The sequence below is a fragment of the Thermobia domestica genome, chromosome 1, assembly GCF_964235325.1.
Source record: "Thermobia domestica chromosome 1, izTheDome1.hap1.1, whole genome shotgun sequence".
In the NCBI taxonomy this organism is placed as follows: domain Eukaryota; kingdom Metazoa; phylum Arthropoda; class Insecta; order Zygentoma; family Lepismatidae; genus Thermobia; species Thermobia domestica.
Genome location: NC_137454.1, coordinates 390,315,140 through 390,336,489, shown reverse-complemented (window position 1 = coordinate 390,336,489; position 21,350 = coordinate 390,315,140). Strand labels below are relative to the sequence as shown.

General features: G+C 34.9%; 1 protein-coding gene across 3 annotated transcripts in view; it reads left to right on the top strand.

The window, feature by feature from the left end:
- LOC145665190 (uncharacterized) overlaps nt 1-19,832 on the top strand; it is a 29,979-nt gene extending 10,147 nt beyond the window's left edge. For 2 of the 3 annotated variants that reach the window (XM_081732477.1, XM_081732481.1), the window contains exons 2-3: nt 912-1,470; nt 15,231-19,832. In XM_081732477.1, coding sequence (XP_081588603.1) covers nt 992-1,470; nt 15,231-16,329 — 1,578 coding nt within the window. In that variant the 5' untranslated portion in view covers nt 912-991 and the 3' untranslated portion in view covers nt 16,330-19,832. The remainder of the gene's footprint in view (nt 1-911; nt 1,471-15,230) is intronic. The other variant, XM_081732483.1, reaches the window with a different exon arrangement.
- Nucleotides 19,833-21,350: the final 1,518 nt, after the last annotated feature.

Below are 21,350 nucleotides of genomic sequence, written 5' to 3'. Positions count from 1 at the left end.
TTAATTCCTAGACCAAATCTAATTTTTCATTTTCCGTCCCACTGGGAATATTCCCACTGTCTATCGCTACGAGTGCCACGTCGCCCTAACCTAAGTTACCATAGAGATTCCAACCAAGCATCTTGAGGTCATTTCGTACTGTTTTTCAACAAATTGTGTACAGAGTTTGTCAACGTAATGCGTAGGTATGCGAAGTGTCATAATAATTAATTTAAAAATTATCTCGACTTTTCAGGTTGTCTAAAATTTGAATAGCATTGCTGTCGTGTTTTATTTTTAAAATATAAGCTAGTAATACAGTAGATGATGTTTTGGTTTTAGTGTTTTCTGTCTTCATGCAGCAGTGGCCATACGTTGAATATTGGTAAATTTATTTGAAAGGAAAGAGAAAAAAAACAAGAATCGTACTTCGGTAAAATGTAATAATGTGTAAGAAAATTATAATAATATTAAAAAAAGAAAATATAGGCGTATATATCGTATTTAAGTACAAGAATATAAACCTCCTTATGCAGAGTTGTTTTGATGAATGATTAGCGTCATGCTAAAGGCCTGAGTACTGCACGAAACATATTTTAGTTGAGCTCTTTAGTATGATACTAATCACGTGTCAGAACTACTCTGCAAAGGCCTAATAAGTTTTTGTTTGATGAGGGGTAAAATTTTAAATAATCGTATATTGGTGAGTTTTTGAATATTTTTATATAGTTCTGCATTTTCGGTATTTAGGTACATCATTATTTGATATAAGTAGTAGCAAAATTTCGGATATTTTAAAGTACTTTTTACATCTCTAGTATGATCCCAAACAGTTGCACCCACTAATTCAATTTCATCTTAAGTGCAATTATTGTTGTCATCTTTTAAGCCTCTAATAAGTTTTGTTAAAACGAATAATATTTTCTTGTTAGTTTCAGATCTAATCCTTTTTCTCTAACATTAACTGCTGAAGGTTTCTAATCTCCAACGTGAACAGTTTTGTGTGACCAAAATGGCTTCACATTATTTCAGCTTCATCTGTAATAAAATTGAAACGAAAACAGAAAATGCTCCTATTAAAGTTGAAATGAAAATAGAAAACGAGTCATTTGAAGAATGTAATTATGAAATATGTATTAGTAACACTAATGATCATAAAGATTATCTTAATATAGCTTCGGAATACAAGACAAGAGAAAGTGCAACGGAAGGAGAGAATATAGCTTCAGAAAGTAATGAGGATGAAACAATATCAGATTGGAAACTAACTTCGAAAGCAATATGTTTGGTGAAGCGTTTACCAACAGCTGATGTTTATGTAAATGCCGAACATTGTCGCAGTAACGTCAGGCTAAGATCCTCCGATATTACATACATCACGGAAGGGTCAAGCAGTCACATTGGTTCCACTATTGGAGACAAGAACAATTACGGAGGGGATGTTCAAGAAAATGATAATCGAGAAGTTGGTAGCAATGCGGAGGCACTGAGGTACGTTTAAATGCGTTTTATTTCATCTGAAGTATGTTTTTTTATAAATATTTTCTCTTCAGCACTTGCAATACTTCGTTAAGTATTCCTTTTTCCTTCACCTTAAACTCTGTTATTGGAATCGCAAACATTTGAACACAAATAATGCAACCTACTGCGTAGCGTTGTGAGAAGTATGACAGTTCGGTACTGACATAAGTATGCAAAGGTAATGGTAAATTTCTGTAAACATCCTTACACCAGGCCTTGAGTGTCACGATTGAGTTCTCACACGCTTCTGAGTAATGTCAATATCCGGTCATATGTTCCCTATTATAGGGAGCAGTACCTCGCCGAATTATTTATATCTTTCCCCTCTAACTCAAAAAAGTTTTCGTGATATAAATGATATTTTAGTATTTATTTATATATCGGTTTTGAAACTGTAACTTTATTTTATATACAAAACACTTTAGTAATTAAAAATACCAAATGTGGAGCACACTAAGGATTATCGAGTTCTTTTTTTTCTATATAAGATTGTTGACGTTACAGTATCCTTTAAATTATTGCGTTTGCTTTAATATTGATGTATGTCATATCAGAAAAGAACTCTTACTAGACCAACCATATATTCAACTTTTCTTCATACGCTTATTTTATTATGTGGCTCATTAACTTAACTGATAAATGTTCGTGTCCCAGAAGGTTATATCTTAAAGTGGAGTGTCTCATAATATGCACTTGTATCACGGACAAAGATTATAGAGAAAAAGTCTTCTACTTTATTGCTATTTTTGTATGTCATTTGCAGGCAAAATAATATTTTCTCGTTTGTTCTTTGAACACTGATCATGTTACGGGGTCAAGGTTGCTCACTGAAAATGTGATCATCTCCGGCATTGGAGCTGCCGGTTCTGTACCAAATCACGATAGTTTCCTTGGGTTTCTTGGAGTTCTCACCGGCTTCTCACCTTCCTCTTTGGAGTATTGTTATGCGTTTCATTTCCCCTTTAGTCTGGGTTCACAAACATGGGATGTTTAAACTTAAAAAAAGAAAAAAACATTCTACAGATAAATGTTGAAAGCTAAGTAGCCCAAGATAAGAGAACCTAAAAGGATTAAAATTCAGTTTAAAGCGATAGAATTCGATAACATTACAAAGAGAAGGAAGTTGTGAATAATTAACCACTCTCTTTCGATTTTTTCAAGCGAATACATTGCTTCCATACTTCATTTTACTTGGGTATAGAACGGCATTACGCATTCCGTAACCAAATATTATCAAATTATAACTTTAGGGTTTTTTCTTTGTATTTAATGATAAGTAGTTACATAACCGTTTTATGAGAAATGTTGAAAACGGTGCTTTGTAATTATTTAAATGGCAGGCAAGCAGTCTATAAATATAATATGTGCCGTGGTACGTTTATTTAGTAAGTAAGCATTAAATTATTTCAATGATTGGCAGTTAGAAATGGATTAACTCAAAATTTTAAGATTTTTGAAGTAAGGCATTCAGTTCTTCGAGGAACGTTTGTTGGATATCTTTCCCTTGGAAGAAATTTATCCCGTTATTTATTAGAAGTAGATTAATTCATAATTAGGTAACGCTGTGTTTCTTTGTATTCTATTGTACACTTGTACGATTTCAGTTCTCAGTAGCTCAAAAGCATAAGAGATATGTGTGGATCATGTGCAGACATTTTTCGTGACAAAGCTTACAACCAACAAGAATACTTGTGACCTTTGCCTAGAATGGGCATATAATAGAGATCTTTTGATATAAATTGCGAGATACAAAAAGAGAACGAAGAAGAATGAAAATATCTAAGACTACAATCTACAGTGGCTGACTATGTCTAAAACGAATTCTTCATTTTAGCATCAGTAGGCCTTTGCTTCAGTTAGTTTTGTCTTTCTTGCGTTTAAACGAGCTATAACCAATATTCAACGCTGCTTATATCATAATGGCGTGATCTACAGTTACTGTGGAGGAAAGGTACGTTTTGGAATTAAACATAGAGATTCACATTCTGATTAGCAACGAAATGTCCCCGTTCTTTGTGTTTTCTTCCTTCTCACCACGTAAAATTTAATTCAGTCATGAATAACATTAAATAAATACATATAAGAAGTGTTAATATACAATGCTGATTTTCAGCAAGTGATTCTTAGACGTCGAACGTAATAGATAACGGTTGACTACAGTGGTTGCGAAGAGTGACAGGTTATAATAATTTACTAAGTTTTAAGTACATACTGGGCGTAGTGGATCGCGGTGCGAAGTGGTGAGTGTTACATGGTTGAAGTTTCTATTTATTTACGCTGACAGATACACACATCGCCTTTTTAAATACGAAATATGTTTGACAATTTTCTAATATTATTTTATGTTCGATTGAAGTGTACAATAGAAGTACGATACTAACCTTACGCGTCAGAGCCGTGATGAGTAATGTTTAATCGGTTAACATTTTCACCGATATTTCAGATCGAAATCTCGAACTCCTTACATTGGGATGCTCTAGGCTCTTCTCAAAAGGTGTTGGTTATAAGCGTTTTAAGCCCAAATAAGAGTCTCTGAGTCACACAGCATTTCGAACATCCAACAGAAACGACTACAGGGGGTAATGACCAGGCTTGTTCAGAACCTAACCATCGATCGGGAAACTGTTAAGACGCATGGATAGTGATCCATATCGCCAGCGTGTGGAAAAGGATATTACTGCAACACAGATGTACCTCATTGGTTCTGCCCACACCGCAAAGGGGAAAATAGGGGATCACAGTGTTGCAAAAGATGATGAAATAAGTCAAGATGTTACGAATAATTCATCCATTCCGCAAGTACCCATTCCACAAACAAGATTAACATTTCTATAAGACAAACTTTGACGCGTTACAATACTTAAGGCCAGACAACAGAATTGGGTTACGGATTGTGTTACTGATACAGAGACGCGTGAGTGTACGGATTCAGCTGATTACTTAAATCACACGCAGAAGAGGGCGTTACTCGATGAAATGAGGGAAATGTTCCAAGATCATAATGGATGATAAAATAAATTTACATTTAAGGTAGAGGTGAATACGCAAGATTCCATAGCAGGAAAGAAAAATCTTTTCCACTTAAGTATAGATCTCTAGTTAGAAAATAAATCATAAAATGTATGAATCTAGAATTTTAGAACGAAGTGTATCTGTATCTAAATATTCTAACTCCATTTTAGTCGTTCCCAAAGAGGTACGGACAAAATCGAAATGGTTTGGATGTGAAAGAAATGAATAAACATACGAATAAGACAGATGAAGAATGAACAGATTGATAACATTTATTAAAACTAAGTATCGCAAGGTTTAGTCCGAATTGGATTTTATTCCGAGTTACCATTCAATACCATTACACCCTAATTCGTGACATATCACTTTTGAGGGAAAACAATGGGAATTTACGGTTGTTCCGTACGGATACATCAGTGCATCAGTACAACTGATTACGATACTCCAAAAAGAGGAATTTGGTAAAGGAATTGGTAGATACATAGACTACATATATTTATTTCATGACCCCTTTGATGGACATGTAAAAAATTTCAGAAGATTATTTACATCTGTGAAAGTAGCCAGTATTAATGTGAATCTCAAGAAGTAAGCTGAATGTCGTTCAACTCGGAAGTTCCGTGGATACATTATCTCTCCAGCTGGAGTAGAGAAGGATCCGGAGTCAGTATCTCCAATAGTAAATTACCAAAGGCCTGTAAGCATTAGATCGCTACAACGATTTTTAGGTTTCCTTCAATACTTAGTATAAGTTTTTGAAGAGCGTGGCCGGAGTTTCCTCATTGGTTTACGCATTTTTAAAACAGGGAAGAAAATGGTTGTGGACAGGATATTGTGAAACGGCATTTATTATATTAAATCAAAGGATTTGCGAAGACATGAAATTAACACTGCGGGACCTTACTGGTCAGCTTATAATCAGGAGTGGCACATCCCATATATATCTGGCCACCTTCTTAGAACAAGACGGAAAAATGAGGGTAATACAATCCTTACTTAGGAATGTGTGCATCCCAAAAGGCTTGTTTCAGTAGTATTATTTTTAACATGACCAAGAGGGCTATTGAAAAATTGTTTGAAGCATAGCCACGATACAACAAGCGTTGCATAGGAAAATTTCCCGACAAAATATTACAAGCTGCATCACTGATTGCAGAAAACGTACGGAAACAAAATGCGACTACCACCCTATTGTGAAAGTGATCAGATCAACTCATCACACCAGTGTCAGGTAAATTGTGTATGTTGATTTTCTACGACAATGGCCCGCATCAACCAATGGATGCAGATATATACAAAATGTTTCCGAATCATTTACGCGATATTTGGTCACATATCCACATCGTAAAGCCAACACCCAGGCTCTTACTAAGAGCTTCCAAGACTATTTTGAACACTTAGACCGACCTGAAAATTTGTTATATGACAATGCTCCGGTGTTCTACAGACACTCTTTTATTGAAAGGGGTAGAATATAGGCACCAAGATACATTCCACAACGAGGTATCATCCGAGCAGTAACTCCACTGAAAGGATACACCTAGATCTTCTAAGACTCCCCCAAACTATAGTTAACGAAGACCACTAGATATGGTGTCAGTATCTTCCACCATGCGTGAGATTGGTGTAAAGCAATACCGTGTAAAGTCCGCTAGGTGTATCTCCAGCATCCCTAATGTTAAATTATGTTGAGCATGCAGCTCTTATGAGATTTTTGGAGAGTAACTCAAGAAGGAATGTTAAGACCTTTATTACTTCAAGATCTCAGAGAAGATCAAGTCAAGATCAAGCTCTCAGGCAAGAAAAGTTACTGCAATCAGAGCAGAATAAAAAAGTAGAATTGAAGAGAAAGAATGAAGGACAAAATTCGAATGAAGAAAAAACCAGGAAATCTCGTTTTCATAAAAGAACATCATCTAGGTAAACATTCACAAACTAAGTTTTTTAATATTTTTAGAGGCCCATACATTTGTAAAGAGGCATTTAATGATAAGGTAGTTCAGCTAGTAAATCCTCATGATGGGAATACACTATCGTTTGAGTCGGTGAATAATTGTCGATTATGAAAACATCAAAACACACCAAGGGAAAATGCGTTGAAAAAGCAAATCAACATATGCAAAATATCGTTAATACGTATTGAACAATTAAAAAGACATGGTTGCGACCTCAATCTCCTAAAAGTTCCAGAATATATCTCATATTTTGCATTACTGTATATAACCTTTGCGTAAGCTCGCGATGAACTTCAACTATGCCGCCAAGGTCCTCGAACTACTCTTGAGAAGTTCGGTCCTTGTTCGAGACAATTTATTGCCGGTCAGAGAGGCGATAATAGCTTTGACGTTGGGAAGACGGATAGTTGGCAGTGATGGAAGTTCCAACCTTGACAAGAAATAATTTCCCACGCTAGAAACAGGAAAAAGCAGAGGGGAGTATAAAGAAAACATTGTCGGAGCAGAGATAAAGGATAGTTGCGACAAATGTAAATATATACATATCATCTGTTACCGGCAGAAGAACACATTTGTATTTATGTTACAACTAATAGTAGACTTTAAGAATATTGTAATTAATGATATGATATTGAGTGTGAGAAGTAGATATTTAATAAGTGTGAGGGGCATCATTTTTCGTAAGATAAGTGCTCGCCGAACAGTGATATCAAGGAAATCCAATAGTATAACAGCCATCCGTCAGTGTAAGTGAATAATAAGTGTTCAAATACTAAGTGGACATTCTATATTTTATACGTCAGCAATAATAGAGTAAAAGTGTTAATGTGTATCCCGATATTTGTCCATACCAATACTAATCGATTTGTGTCCAACAGTAAAAGTTGGGATATACAATAATATATCAAGAGGATGACTACATTTTTTTGATATTTACAATATTGTAGTGTAAGTAAAGGTATTCAAATCAATATTAACTCATATCGGTTCTAAATATGGTACCCGCGGACCAGAGTGCACTATTCTACACTTCAGAATAAAGCGAAAATGGAATATGGTGAAATGCCCTCCGCGCCTCCTTCAGCCGCTATGGAGAACTGAAATTTTCTATATACCAACATTAATAAAATTGCACTCCCGAACAAGACTATTATTCATAAAAATAAAAAGTTTCATGTTACGTTTCAATCTTCTAACCAAGATCCTCAACAGACATACACTAAAGCACTAAGTCATGTTTCATATTCAGCATTCATTCACTAAGTCAGTTTCATATTCACCTTTTATTCACTGAGTCAGTTTCATATTCAGCATTCTTCCAAGGAATTTCATGTTTTTTAAATCAGCGTCTTTTCCATTTTATATTTTCCTTTTCAATACCTTCTACTGTGCTTGCAATTTCGTTCCTGTCCCAGTTATCATTCATGCAATTTGTGGATATTTGATTTTATTACATGGAAAAACTAATTTGATAATTTTAGCATGGACGCCTACATATCTGTTGTGTATAGGCGCCTACATATAAATGTAAACCATTCACGAACATAAAATCAGCTTAAGTGCTGTAATTTTTTTAATATGGTTCAGATTCCGGAAGAATTATTTTCTGGTTGGAAAATTCGACGATTCCAGATCGAGTGAATCGCCTTTCTGTTTGATCGCAGTCGATTTAAGCGTAACAAAACAATATAACGATATATATGGTCAACTGAAGAAAGCTCTCCCAATGACTTAAAAGCTCATTGGGCCTAACAAAGATTTGATTGGATTAATTTGAGTTAGCGTCCTGTTGAGCAGAGGCTATAAGAGAGGTTGATTCACAGCCTAACCTCTTAACCGAACCACATAACCTTCTGTCGGGCATCCAACCTGCGCCTTCCAAGCCATTTGCCGCGCCGTACGTTAAGGAAAATGAGAATGAACGTGTTCAATATAACTGTTCCTAATGTAAACCAAACATACTAAAGCGATTTGGTTTAGAGATTTGAAAAAAATAGCTTGTGAGTGCGTTTTTCGTTGTTTTGCGATAAGCCTTGTGGTATAGTTTTCGTCCATGCTAATCAGTGCTTGTGTGCAATATTATAGTCGTAATTATGTGTATCTTTTCGACAAGTCAAGTCATACAGTGCTAATACTCCTTTCACACCATCTATTTTGTTCCGTATGGATTTTAATCACATTTTCATATATATATCTTTCCCGACATTAGGCAAAAATACAAGTATCACAGTACTCACAAGGGTCAATCCATCTCAAGTAATCTAGAAGAAACTAAATTGGCTCCTCGACAGTTTCTGAAAATTATGAAACCTACGCATTTTTTGCTTCATGATTTAAGACTTTAAAACTTTTATAATATGTTTATCTAAGCGGATTGTTTTGTGGCACGGGCCTACTTTGACCATTGTAAAGATTAAGAAAAAAGTTAATTACGTTAAAAGTACTTGTTCGAATAGGATAAAACCAAAAGAATTTGATTGATGATGGATTGAGAAAAACTAGACCTATAGGTATATGCCTATGTTTCTCCTTTCTGTGAGAAAATTAAAAGTAGACGTAAACATCAATATCGATGCAATTTCACGTATTGTAATGTTTTGTAAGTAGTAAGGAGTGGCATATAAAGTTTAATTAATTTGTACTATTAAGATACATATCAGTAGTTTAACAAAATATATTGATCGTGATACATTACCCTTATATTTTTATGATTGTTTCAAAATCCCGGTTTTCTCCAAAATCTGAAGGTTGGGTTAAAAAAAACTCTAATGGGGCAAATGATAAAAATCTCAAATTAGCACTGGATATAGTGCTGTTGTATATGTTTATGGCAAATAAAAGACAATCTTATGTATTTTCCTATTACAAATGTTATATCCTCTCAAAAATGAAACATACTCCGTTGTTGTGATACCGTTTTAGCACACTGACCAGATGCTATGTAGAGTGTTACTTCTTTTCAGAGAACGTAGATATGCTGTATACTTGTGCATTGTTTTAAAGTTCTGGAATTGTCGGCAGAGCTTAATTTTTTATGTTTGATTTGTTTAGTTTTATTTTCTTCTTATTCTTTATTTCTTTATATTTACAATACAGGGGTGTGTTTCTTGTTATTTTCTTTTTTTCATCCTTTCCTTCCTCCCGCAAGTTGCTTCATACGTGTCTTGCAACCAATATTATTTTTGCTAATTTCATTCCATGTTTATTATAGTTTCATATTATCCCTTTTTAATTCGTCTCTTATTTCTCTTATTTTGTTATTGGTCATATAATTATTGCAATTCCAAAAGACTCTTTCTGGTGTTTGTTCTTCATTACATGTACGTTTATTGTCGTTAATTATATTGTTTTCTCAGATGAGATTTATACTGTCTATGTCCAGAGACTTTTTCTATTAACTCACAGCTTTTTGTTCCCATTTCTTGTCTTATTTTTAAGTTTGGGATAGTGCTTCTTGTTCTTTGCCCCTTTATTGAATACTTCTATTCATCTTCCTTTTTCCGTTTTACAAGTTTGTTACTATCTTCTTCCGTGCCAGCCAATTCTCCCGTGATTTCCAATATCTTTAGCCATGTCTTAATACATCTTATTTTCTGAAGGTGGTTATATGGTTTCTTCATTGGCCAAAAGTTGTATTGTTTCTGCAGAGATACTTTTTATGATGGGGTTCTAATTAGCATTAATCCCTGCACTCTTATTAATTTTTGCCTTAAATTAATTGGTTTTTAAATATTTTTTTTTTAAATATTAATGCAGTATGTTAAACTTACAGTTAAACAAAATCTTTCAAGAATTGTGCTATATATTTTAAATTATGGTTATGCTTTTTTTTTTTTTTGGAAAGTCTATGACCCCTAATTCCGGAACAATATTGTGCAATAGCCATTAAAACAGCTTTGTTGTACAATTTAAAATTTTTTCTGTCAATTTTAAATGCTTTTATAGCGAGTGATAAGAGCTTGTTGGCTATTTTCTTCATCTTTTCTGTTATTCCAGTTATATGATTTTGGTAGTTATACTAGCCATACACCCACCTATTTGATATCATTCATAATTCCTATTTTATTGTTCCTAATTTTGATTATGTGTTTTCTCCGTAGAGTTTGGCCCATTACTGTAATTTCCGTTTTATTACCCGATAGAGTTAATTTATTTTCTATACACCATCCTTTTAGATATTCTAATATTACATTTCCTTTTTGCTCTATTTGTCTTCTTGACGATACTGTCATCACAATTTTAAAATATTCCGCTAACCCACTAGACCTAATGTTTCTCCTAGATTGTTTAGTTTTCTTAAGCATGCTTAGAAAGTAATGTAGCACATTGTATGTCCACATATTAAACCCTATGTGCATCCCTTGGTGCTTATTGCAGTTACATGTTTTGCTGGAGATTTTAATGTAATCGTTCTGTCAGTATAGTAATCCAGCGTTATTTTCTAAAGCGATTTACTGATGTTTAGTTTTTTTTTTAATTCTTTGAGAAGTGCGGGCCACCATAAATTGTCAAAATCACCACTAGTGTCGTCATAGATAGCAACTTGGTACTTTTCCAACTTACGTTCTCAACGAGATCCATTCGAATTTTTGCAGTTGTTTCGGTGGTTTTTCCTCTTCTGAAACCTTAGTGCAATTTTTCGTTATTTAAAATTTTGGTTTTGTTTATTCTTTCCACAATGGTTCGTTCGAAAATTTACTTATTACATTTAATAAACAGATAATGCGATAGGATTTTGGATCGTCGTTTTCCTTCTCATCTGATTTTTAAAGTGATTAAATTTGCTTGTTTCCACCTTTTTAGAATTCGTCCGTTTTTAAAACAAATTGAAAAGTTTTGCTAGGTATGGTGCTGCCCATTTGTCAGCATTATGATTAAATATTTCCGATTTTATTCCATCCGGTCCAGGAGCCTTTTTGCTTTTAAGTCGTTTTATGTGATTTACTATTTCTTGGTTTTCTGTTACTTCTGTTCTGTGATTTGAATGTGGTTTTTGTATTTCTCTTCTAATGAAACCTTGTGAGTTACTATATTCTTCAGGTATATCCTGTGGTAATAGAGATTTTTTACACAGTCTATTTTTCCCAATTATTTTTATATGTACCATTTGTTATTTTTAGAGTTGAAAGAATGGTAGGTGCTTTAGCTTTATTACCTATAATTTTGTACGGTTCACTTCAGGGACCTAGATTTAAACTGGTTTCAATGTGTTTGCAGCTTTTTTCTTTGATTGTATTTTATTTTCATATATTTGTTTTAACCCTCTATATTTGTAAAATTTGTTTTGTCTTAAACTTTTTTTTTTTTTGTATGTTGATAAAATTTCCTAGCTTCATGCGTTTTTCTTTTCACGTTTTGTAATTCACGGGTCCAGAAGGTATTTGTTTGACTGTGTAATCGTTCACTGGTCTTTTTTGTTTTTGTTGAGTTTTTAATTGCTAATTTGGTTTTTATCTTTTCGTTTCTGGGCTAATTCATCCAAGTTGCTATCTTCTTCTATCTGCGGTAGATTCATCGTAGATGTATTTGTTTAAGATGTTTAATATGTACGGGTTCACATCTCAATAACATTTAGTGACATCCAGTTGAATACTTAGTTTCCCTTAAGTTTCTTCTGTGCTGGCAAAACTGTCGGCACTAAACTTTATTAGTATTATTTTTATATTATACTGCAAGAAGGTAAGTTGATATATGTAATTGAAAACTATACAAATAGCCTGGTTTCAGCCTTTAAGCGTAGATCATTTGCCCATTGGTTTTTAGTAAAGATGGTGTATAAGCAGATTTCACCATCCTGACATAATCGTGTCGTCAAATACCCTAGTTTTGGCCTACAATTTACATAAGTTCTATTACTGATATGATCCTCATTCCAGTAAGAGGCAGTTGTAACTTCAGTATAAAATTTAATTTCAAGTGATTTGCTCGTTTCCTGAGCTAATGAGAGACTGGATGTGAAATTTACGTTTTGAGAAGTAATACGAAAATCTTTTCTCTTTTCTTGGGAATACAATATTTCCCAAAACAGTAATGCACGACACAGTATATTTTCAGTGATAAGCATGTATACTAAGTGCTCTTTCTCTGAGGAGAGAGACTCGTGACATGATAATTTTTGACGTACATTTTTAATTCTGTTCTTACGATACCCTTTAAATGATAGTTACATTATAAACACCTAGTTGAAGGTACATGGTCAGGGTATTAGAAAATTCATTTCAAACAATCCAGCTTCCTTCTCTTTATACTGTAATGTATTACACGTTTATTTCACTTTTTAATATACAGAGTGGACCGTTTTTCTTCACTCGCTCTTTTAACTTTTAAAGTAATAAAAAGTAAACAGTGAAGTTCACACGATGCAAATAATTACAGCATCCCACATTATGCTTTATATTTTCCAAATTATGCTATGTTTTCCCAAATTTTGCCGTATTATGCGTTATTGTTAATTTCAATCATGTTTTACATTAATCGTGTATAACGTATAATATTTACTATATATTAAATGTTCTAAATATATTGATCTGTTTATTGATATTTTATGATAGCAATTTCTTTCATATTTAATGAACTTTCTACTTATCGCACTGTAAAGAGATATCTGCTCGAGTCAGTTTTTCTTATCACTTGTTTGTACTTTAGAGGTGCGTATATACAGAAAGGGAAAGCAAAAGATGCCACAAAAGGTACAGAAAGTTCTCAAGTTCAAGAGGTGTACATAGCAATACAGTGCGGAGTTCTTGTATACTATTAATTGTTGGCGGAAAGTTTTTTCTTCTTTTACTTTTTTCTCCACGTCGAAAGGATTACACCGAAAAAAAGTTTACAGGAATAAAAATAAGCTTTTAATTGTATTGTTATGTTCTCAATGATTTTGTTTTGCAAATATTGGTTTTAAAAAAGATTAATACAGTATCTTAAACTTGCAGCTAAACATAATTTTTCAAGAATTGTGCTGTATATTTTAAACTATGCTTTATTTTCTAAATTATGCTTTATTATGCTTTTAAAATTAGATCCTTCTGGACCCCTAGACAACCACAACCATGCTTAAGGTACCAACAATATGTGTAAATCGCTGTTATGCTTTTTATGTTTTTATTTCTTTTCGTTTGCTCTATCCTCACACGCTCTTTTAACTTTTAAAGTACTAAAAAATAAACACTAGTTTCTCGCGATGGAAAAAATGTCCGGGAGACGTTATTTGACATACCCTACGATTAAAAATTTTCAAACCAACTATAGATTTTCTTTTCGTCCAAATTCATCACATGAGGATATTACAAATTTAAATTTTACATGCTAACCGAAATGTAGAATAGATGTAGAATTGTTTTTCTGTGTTGCAAGATAAGGACGTTAGAGCTTGAAAACCTATGAAATTCCAAATGCCTGTAACAATAATAATACAAAGGAGACGAACGGGGCACTGCATATCCTCATTATCCTAGCGCCGAATTTTATAATCATAATCCCACTTCTTATAAATAGGTGACAAGTTACAAGCAACTCGAAACTCGACGTTTGTCAAAAGGTTTTATTTCGAAAAAGCCTAGATATGTATCACATCTAACCACGTCGATTTATATCAATGGACGTAAAGATCGTATTGGGTATTAACATTTAATAAATCATAACACTCAGAAGATAGTAAAATTTAATATATCAAAGCAATCGGAGGATATCAAAAAGACCAGCAGTTTATATTACACTGTTTCAAATGACGTATTTTGTACAAAAATTATACAAGTAGTTATAATCTTTCTTTGTTTCCTTGTAATTATAGTACCAGTTTCTGGTAGTTGTAACTGCAACAAGTTCTCTCATTTCCTAAAGGTTCTGTCGCTTAAATTAACAATATAATTTATAAATATGTTAATTCACTTCCCGCGTCCATTTCCGCCTATAAAAAATGTTCATTCCATATTATAACATATGTATACTCATGTTCAAAATTATTGTCGCGTGTCTATAAACATATTATTTTAGGAGTATATTTTTATAACGAATTTTCCCGGTATATCTTGGAATGTTAGTATGTGTATAATTGGCAAAGATATGTATGTGGCAAATTTCATCTCAAAAGAGCAGTAAATAAAAACAATAAAACGAAAATAAAACTTTCTTGTCCATTTAGCAATATTTTGATTTACTCATTCTAATTTTGGTATTTATAATTCTTTAATACGAAATTTACCACAAATATACAATTCCCGATTAAAAAGTGGGGGACACTTCTAAATGGTACACCTTAGCCGTAAATCTCCATATGGCTGTACAATTTAGAAGTGTCCCCCGCTGTACACACAGTATCAGTATTAGAAGTACCCTGCAAATCATTATCAAATTATATTCTCAGAAGAAGACAGTTATAGTTATGCGACACTCATTCTGGACATGAATGTACCTAGGTACGTACCTGAGTTAAACGTCATTTCTAATATTTAAATTTTAAAGACATATTCATATATGAAACACAAGGCATTCTTTGGAAAATAATACTGCTACGGATAACCCTCGACTTTTTGGTAAATTCCATATTTCCACGCTATATTATGTAATAGTTAGGTAGTATGAGATTTCAGTTTATCACGAAATATAATGTACGAGTGCCTGGGAACCCTTCATATTTTAGATGGAAAAGAATTATAATACAAAATAAATATCTTCCAGTTAGTGGTATACTTTATATATTAAAGTTGGCATTTTTCTGGATTTTTACATTATTTATTTTTATTTGGTGTGTATTGAATTTTGCAGAAGAGCAAATACGTTCATTACAAAAAAGGACAATATTTCTCATGCAGGAGAGGAATCTCGCACGAACAAGGAATTTTACACGGGATTGGAAAACTCCCATACGTGCCCAGGGTCTGGACTGGAATTTACTCAACTTTCAAATTTAGCAACAGAAAAGGTAAATCATAGAGGCGTAAGACCACACACGTGCCAAAAGTATGAAACAGGGATTACTCGTAGTTCAAGTTTGGCAACACGCATGTTAATACATGTAGGTGAGAAAAGCCATACTTGCCAAGAGTGTGGTAAGGGATTTACTAAACGTGCACATTTGGCAAGACACACCTTAATACATACAGGTGAGAAACCGTACACATGCGAAGAGTGTGGTAAGGGATTTTCGCAACGTTGTGATTTGGCAAGACACACATTAATACATACAGGTGTGAAATCGTACACGTGCCAAGAGTGTGGTAGGGGGTTTACTCTACGTGTAAATTTGGCAGCACATATTTTAATACATTCAGATGAAAAACCATACACATGCCAAGGGTGTGGTAAGGGATTTGTTCAACGTCGACGTTTGGCAAAACACATGTTAATACATACACGTGATAAAGACTATATATGCCAAGAGTGCGGAAAGGGATTTATTACAAAATCATTATTGTCAACACATATCTTATTTCATTCAGGTGAGAAACGCCATACTTGCCAAGAGTGCGGTAAGCAATTTACCCAAAGGTCAAGTTTATCAAAACACATGTTAATACATACAGGTGAGAAATCGTACACGTGCGAAGTGTGTAGTAAGGGATTTACTGTACGTGCAAATTTGGTAGCACATATTTTAATACATTCAGGTGAGAAACCATACACTTGCCAAGGGTGTGGTAAGAGATTTACTCAACGCGGACATTTGAAAAGACACTTGTTGGTGCATACAGGGGAAAAAAACCAAATGTGCCATGAGTGTGGTAAGCGATTTACGGTACGTGCAAATTTGGCAAAGCACATGTTAATACATACACATGATAAAAAGTATACATGCCAAGAGTGCGGAAAGAGGTTTATTAGAAAATCATCATTGGCAACACACGTGCTGCTACATACTGGTTAGAAATGGTACACAGGCGAAGAGTGCGGTATGGGATATACCCAAGGTGAACGTTTGTTAAGCCACATCTTAATGCATACAGGCAAGAAACCTACACGTGCCAAGAGTGTGGTAGGGAATTTACTCTACATCAAAGATTGGCACGCTAAATGTTGATACATACAGGTGGAAAACTTAAGGGATGCAAGCAGTGTTGAAAAGTATTTATTGCGAAGTCATTTTGAGCAAAACTCATATTCACACATATAGCTAAAACTTGATGGGTGCCAGGAATGTTGAAAGGAATTCCTGGAAAAAAGTATGCTGTAATGCATACAGGTGAAAATCCTCGCAAGTTACAAAAGGATAAAATCGGGTTTTCTAGGAAATCATTTGGCAGCACATATGTTGATGCATACACATGAAACACCTCACACGTTTCAAGAATATTGAAGAGGATTTACTAAAAGTTTTTTTTTGGCAGGACACACTAACGCGTGCAGATGAGGGAACTCATGAGTGCACAGAGCTTGGAAAAGTATTTACTACTGTCGCGCCCACGAACGGTCTCAACGGGCACTAGACCTTCGTGGTCGACTGGTAGGATTTTCAGCGTTAGGAAATTGTGAAAACACCGCTTCTATCATTTGCATTCAAAGAACAAAGAATAGTTTGTTCACGCTCCCAAGAAGCTCTGGTAGAATTCAAAAATATTGATTTTATAGACACGAGCGCTTAACTAGTTTATAGGCATACTAACAGGGTGTGAAGACACCGACTGAGAATGATAGCCAAGAATAACAAGTATTTGTATACCGCCAGGTGATATATATCGCACAACAAGAATAATTCACATCACGGCCACAATTTATATTTGCCAGGGTTTGAATCTCACTGCAGCTACCAAATTATGTGTGTGCCGCAAAGTATCGCATGTCACCGGCCGCCACCAATTATGTCTTGGTGGTGGGGATTATTAGCACAATAATAATAACTAAGAGCAAGAGATAGCCTTGAAAAAGGCTGTTTATATTGGGACTTTAAACTAGTTCGTATCAAAGACGAGCTATGCAGCTCGGATGGTAGATGATTTCATAGCATGCAATTTCAATAACAACCGAGTCAGGGCGCAAAGGCGCGGATGTCCATCGCAAGCAAATAGGCTATCGAATGACCACTCGTCAATGGGACAGCTTTAGAGTCCCGCAGCAATACAGATACAAAAGCAGGGCGGTTTCGTTAGAATGAGGACGAGTGTAGTTAGAACGCAAGAGAATGAATGATTACGAGTATTATAATATTAGTGAGTAGGCTTCAGCGAGTTGGAATACCACTGCTATCAGCCAGTTTAGAAAGTTATCACATCAAAACACACTATATCGTTAGAATTAAACACGAGATTACCGCTCGAATTAAAAGAGATCTTAGAAATCAAACGTAATTAACAATTTACCAAAAGAAAGGAGCGATTAGGATTCGCTCTGTCAACATTCAGACAAACGATATTAAAGTAACTAAAAGGTTTCAAGTAATTTTGAAACTACTTGTGAGGTGATCCTCTTTACAGTTAAGCGACTTGATGGAAAAGAAATGCAAATGATACGTACATGAAAATATTAAATAAACAGTGGTAACCCACCCTGAGGTCCGTGGTCCTACCCTCAGGCACTCCAATTCGAGATGGGAAGACTCTGGGGTTACATAGACGTTGCTGTAGCCATTTCGTACACACCAGGTAGCACACTCACTTAAAAGCCCTCAAAAACACTATCGCGATAATTTTAATTACTTGTACTTCGAGCGACTGAACAACAGGAGCAGGATACACGGACGATGGTCAGGACTTCGTGTAAGACGATGTGTTAATGGAGGTTCGTACAGGACTAGAAGTCTTCGGAAAATTGGAACTTCGCACAGGCTGGTCTCCTCCTGGATGGACGATGGGATAGAGGTGAGACGAATGGTAAAACGCAGTACCCAGAATTGAATTATATCCAACAGGATTTCATTCCACAGGTCATCTGCTTTCTCCAGTAGACTACAACATTGAAACGTCGATATTGAGGCGTTAATAGAGATCTTAAGGAAGATTATGAAACGTTCACCAAAAGGAAGTATTGAGAATGTTTTTTAAATGACGAAAAAGACGCAAGTTCGACTTAGAAAGAGTTTTATTGGCTGGCTTGAGTAAGTCCGTGAACTTGATACAACACGAGTGACTTCCTACATGAGGTCTTCTAGGGATACGTAAATAAGCGTTAGCGTAGGTTAACTATTATTGCATTAGGAAGCGTTCAGGATCACTAACAGTTAGAGTTAATGTGAGATCTTGAAGAGATCCGTGCAGAGCCAGTTCTCAGATTAGATAGACAGAATCTGAGTAGTAATAACTAAGTTTTTATATGAACTGCATACTCACAATGAGACAAGTGGTACTGTCCAGTTGAAGTGAGCACTTAGGAATGGATTGGCGATAACACACACTACTCGGCTAAGATAGCGAATCTTAATGAGGTAACCGTGGTGAAAGAGTACCGTTCATACGCCGTTTGTTGGAATTAAGTCACTGCCGACACAACAAAGTAGCACAGGTCAGTGAATGACGTAACAAAGTTTCTCCCGACCGAAAAACGGGCTAGAGGCGGTGTGTCAACGTTCCGGCGTAACTTCTAAGTTAGACTGTGGACGGTAGGTCCATGTCTTGAAGTTTGATGGTATTCCCCCGAAGGGGTCAACGAGCACGGGGCTCGTGCCTCTTCGAAGAACTATGTTAGAATTCCCCGAAGGGGGCAACAAGCACGGAGCTCGTGCCTCTTCGAAAACTTATATCGGAATCCCCCGAAGGGGGCAAAGAGCACGGAGCTCGTGCCTCTTCGTAAAATTAGATTGGAATCTCCCAAAAAGAGAGATGTACTCACTTTTTGTTTGCCTTTCTCATTTTCACACGGCAATAGGGTAGGGACGTGTGAATACAGGGGTAAGCCAGGGTGTTACCTGATTGGTTTTTTAATTATTTATAAAACGAATTTGAGTTTCTGCGGCTGCGCAAGCAGGCGGAGGGCGTATCCTAAAGGCTTCTTTACATGGGAAAATTTCTTTATACAAAACCCTGATAACCTTAGGAGGTTGACATTAGACCTTATGTGTACAAAGAGTCACGTCTGGTTACAGAAAGTAAAATTTACTAAGACAGGTTCAATTATACCATGACTCGACAAACACATATTTCCAATAAAATTTAGAGAGTTTAAAAGTTCAAACTTTAGAAGTGTGCTGAAAAAATAACAACTTAAGGACTATGACAATTTGTGTTACGAAAACGTCCAAAAACAGAGTGAGTAATCAAATTTATAATGTAACACTTGTGGTTGTGTTGCAAGGAATCGGAACTTTGTGTCAGAGTTATCGAATATATTGCTGGCTAGTAAAATAACCTTTTTAACCTTTGAGTTAACTAAATTCAGATTATTCCTGTCGTTTCTATTTATTTAAGGTTGTGAGAACGGAAAGTAAGAATCTGTTACTTTCTCCTAAAAGAAAAAATATCTTCTCAGATGATAAAGGTTATAGTTTAACGGCCTCTTGAAGCAGACAGTCAGCTGGCTGGAAGACGATGGAGTAGACACAATATTTCATCCAAAAAAAATAAAGACAGCTGGAAGGAACTGAATCAGCGCGAAGAGAATGCCTAACATTTTTCTGTTCTATTGCTTTTCCCTGTTTTAAGATTTTAAGAAAAATAAGATTGTATACGCTATTAGCAAAGATAATTGTCGTTAATTGTTTAATTAATTGTGGAGTGTTTCAAATATTTTGGCGCCAATTGACATGGCGCTTCCGGCACACTACACTACAAAGTAACATTTTGCAAAACATGTTCGCACATGTATTTGTAAAACCTCACCAGTGTCACGAGTGATAATAAAGATTCATTTAAAAGTCAGATTTGGGAACTCCTATGTCGATTCATACAGCTTAAAACCTCAAATGTGTAAAGAATGTGAAAAGGGATTTAGTAAAAGTTTTGCCGTAGCATACACTTGAAAAACGTTACAATTTGATAGGTCTGAAATGAGACTGAGAAATATATTTTTGACAAAAGACGTTTTCACACACGTTTGATAAACCTCATCAAAACCAAGTTGGTGGAAAACTATTTACTAAGACCTCAGATTTTTCAAAACATGTTGATGCATGCACGTGAAATACGCCACACATGTAAATAGTTTGGAAAGAAGTTCTGTAAAATTTTCATCTTGGTAACAGAATCACACGTACAGGTGTAAAACCTTACAAGTGCCAACACCACCCTAACTTATTTATTAGAAAAGTGACTTGTCAAAAGACATATTGATTATAACAAAAAAAAAAAAAATCTCAAATACGCTCAGAGTATGGAAGAAGATTTTGTCTAGGTCCAGATATTATAACATACATCTTAATTGATACAGGTTAAACTACAGGTTTACTCCAAATTAAAGTTTGTCAACATATTTCAATACATACAGTTAAAATGTTTCCACTAGTTAGATTAAAGTACGACTTTTGAATATGCATATTTAGCAAGACACTGTGTACTGACAGAAGAAAAATTCCCCACTGAGATTATAGAGGAGATGTTATTCAAAGGCCAACCTGGGTAACGCACATGCAGATAAAATATGTCATATACGCCGCATTCTAACATACAAATAGAAAGCATTCTACCTACGAAGACTGCGGGGATTCAAATTTCACATGTAGTAACAAAGGTTAAAACAGTAGAAATGTATATAGCCGGAATGGAGGAAAAGACACAAGCAAAATCTAATTCTCTGAGCTATATTAGACAATCGCGTAAGAGAGATCACACGTTCCCACAGCTGGGGAAAAAGGCGATAGAAAATCAAATTTACCAGCATAATGTTAATGCATTGAGCTGAAAATTTTTACATCAGCTAAGAGTGGAATGAAGGAGTTAGTTTAAAATTGAATTATAAAATACATATTATATCTGATAGAAGATCCCTGCCTCGAGATTGTATGAATGAAATTTCTGAGAGTTG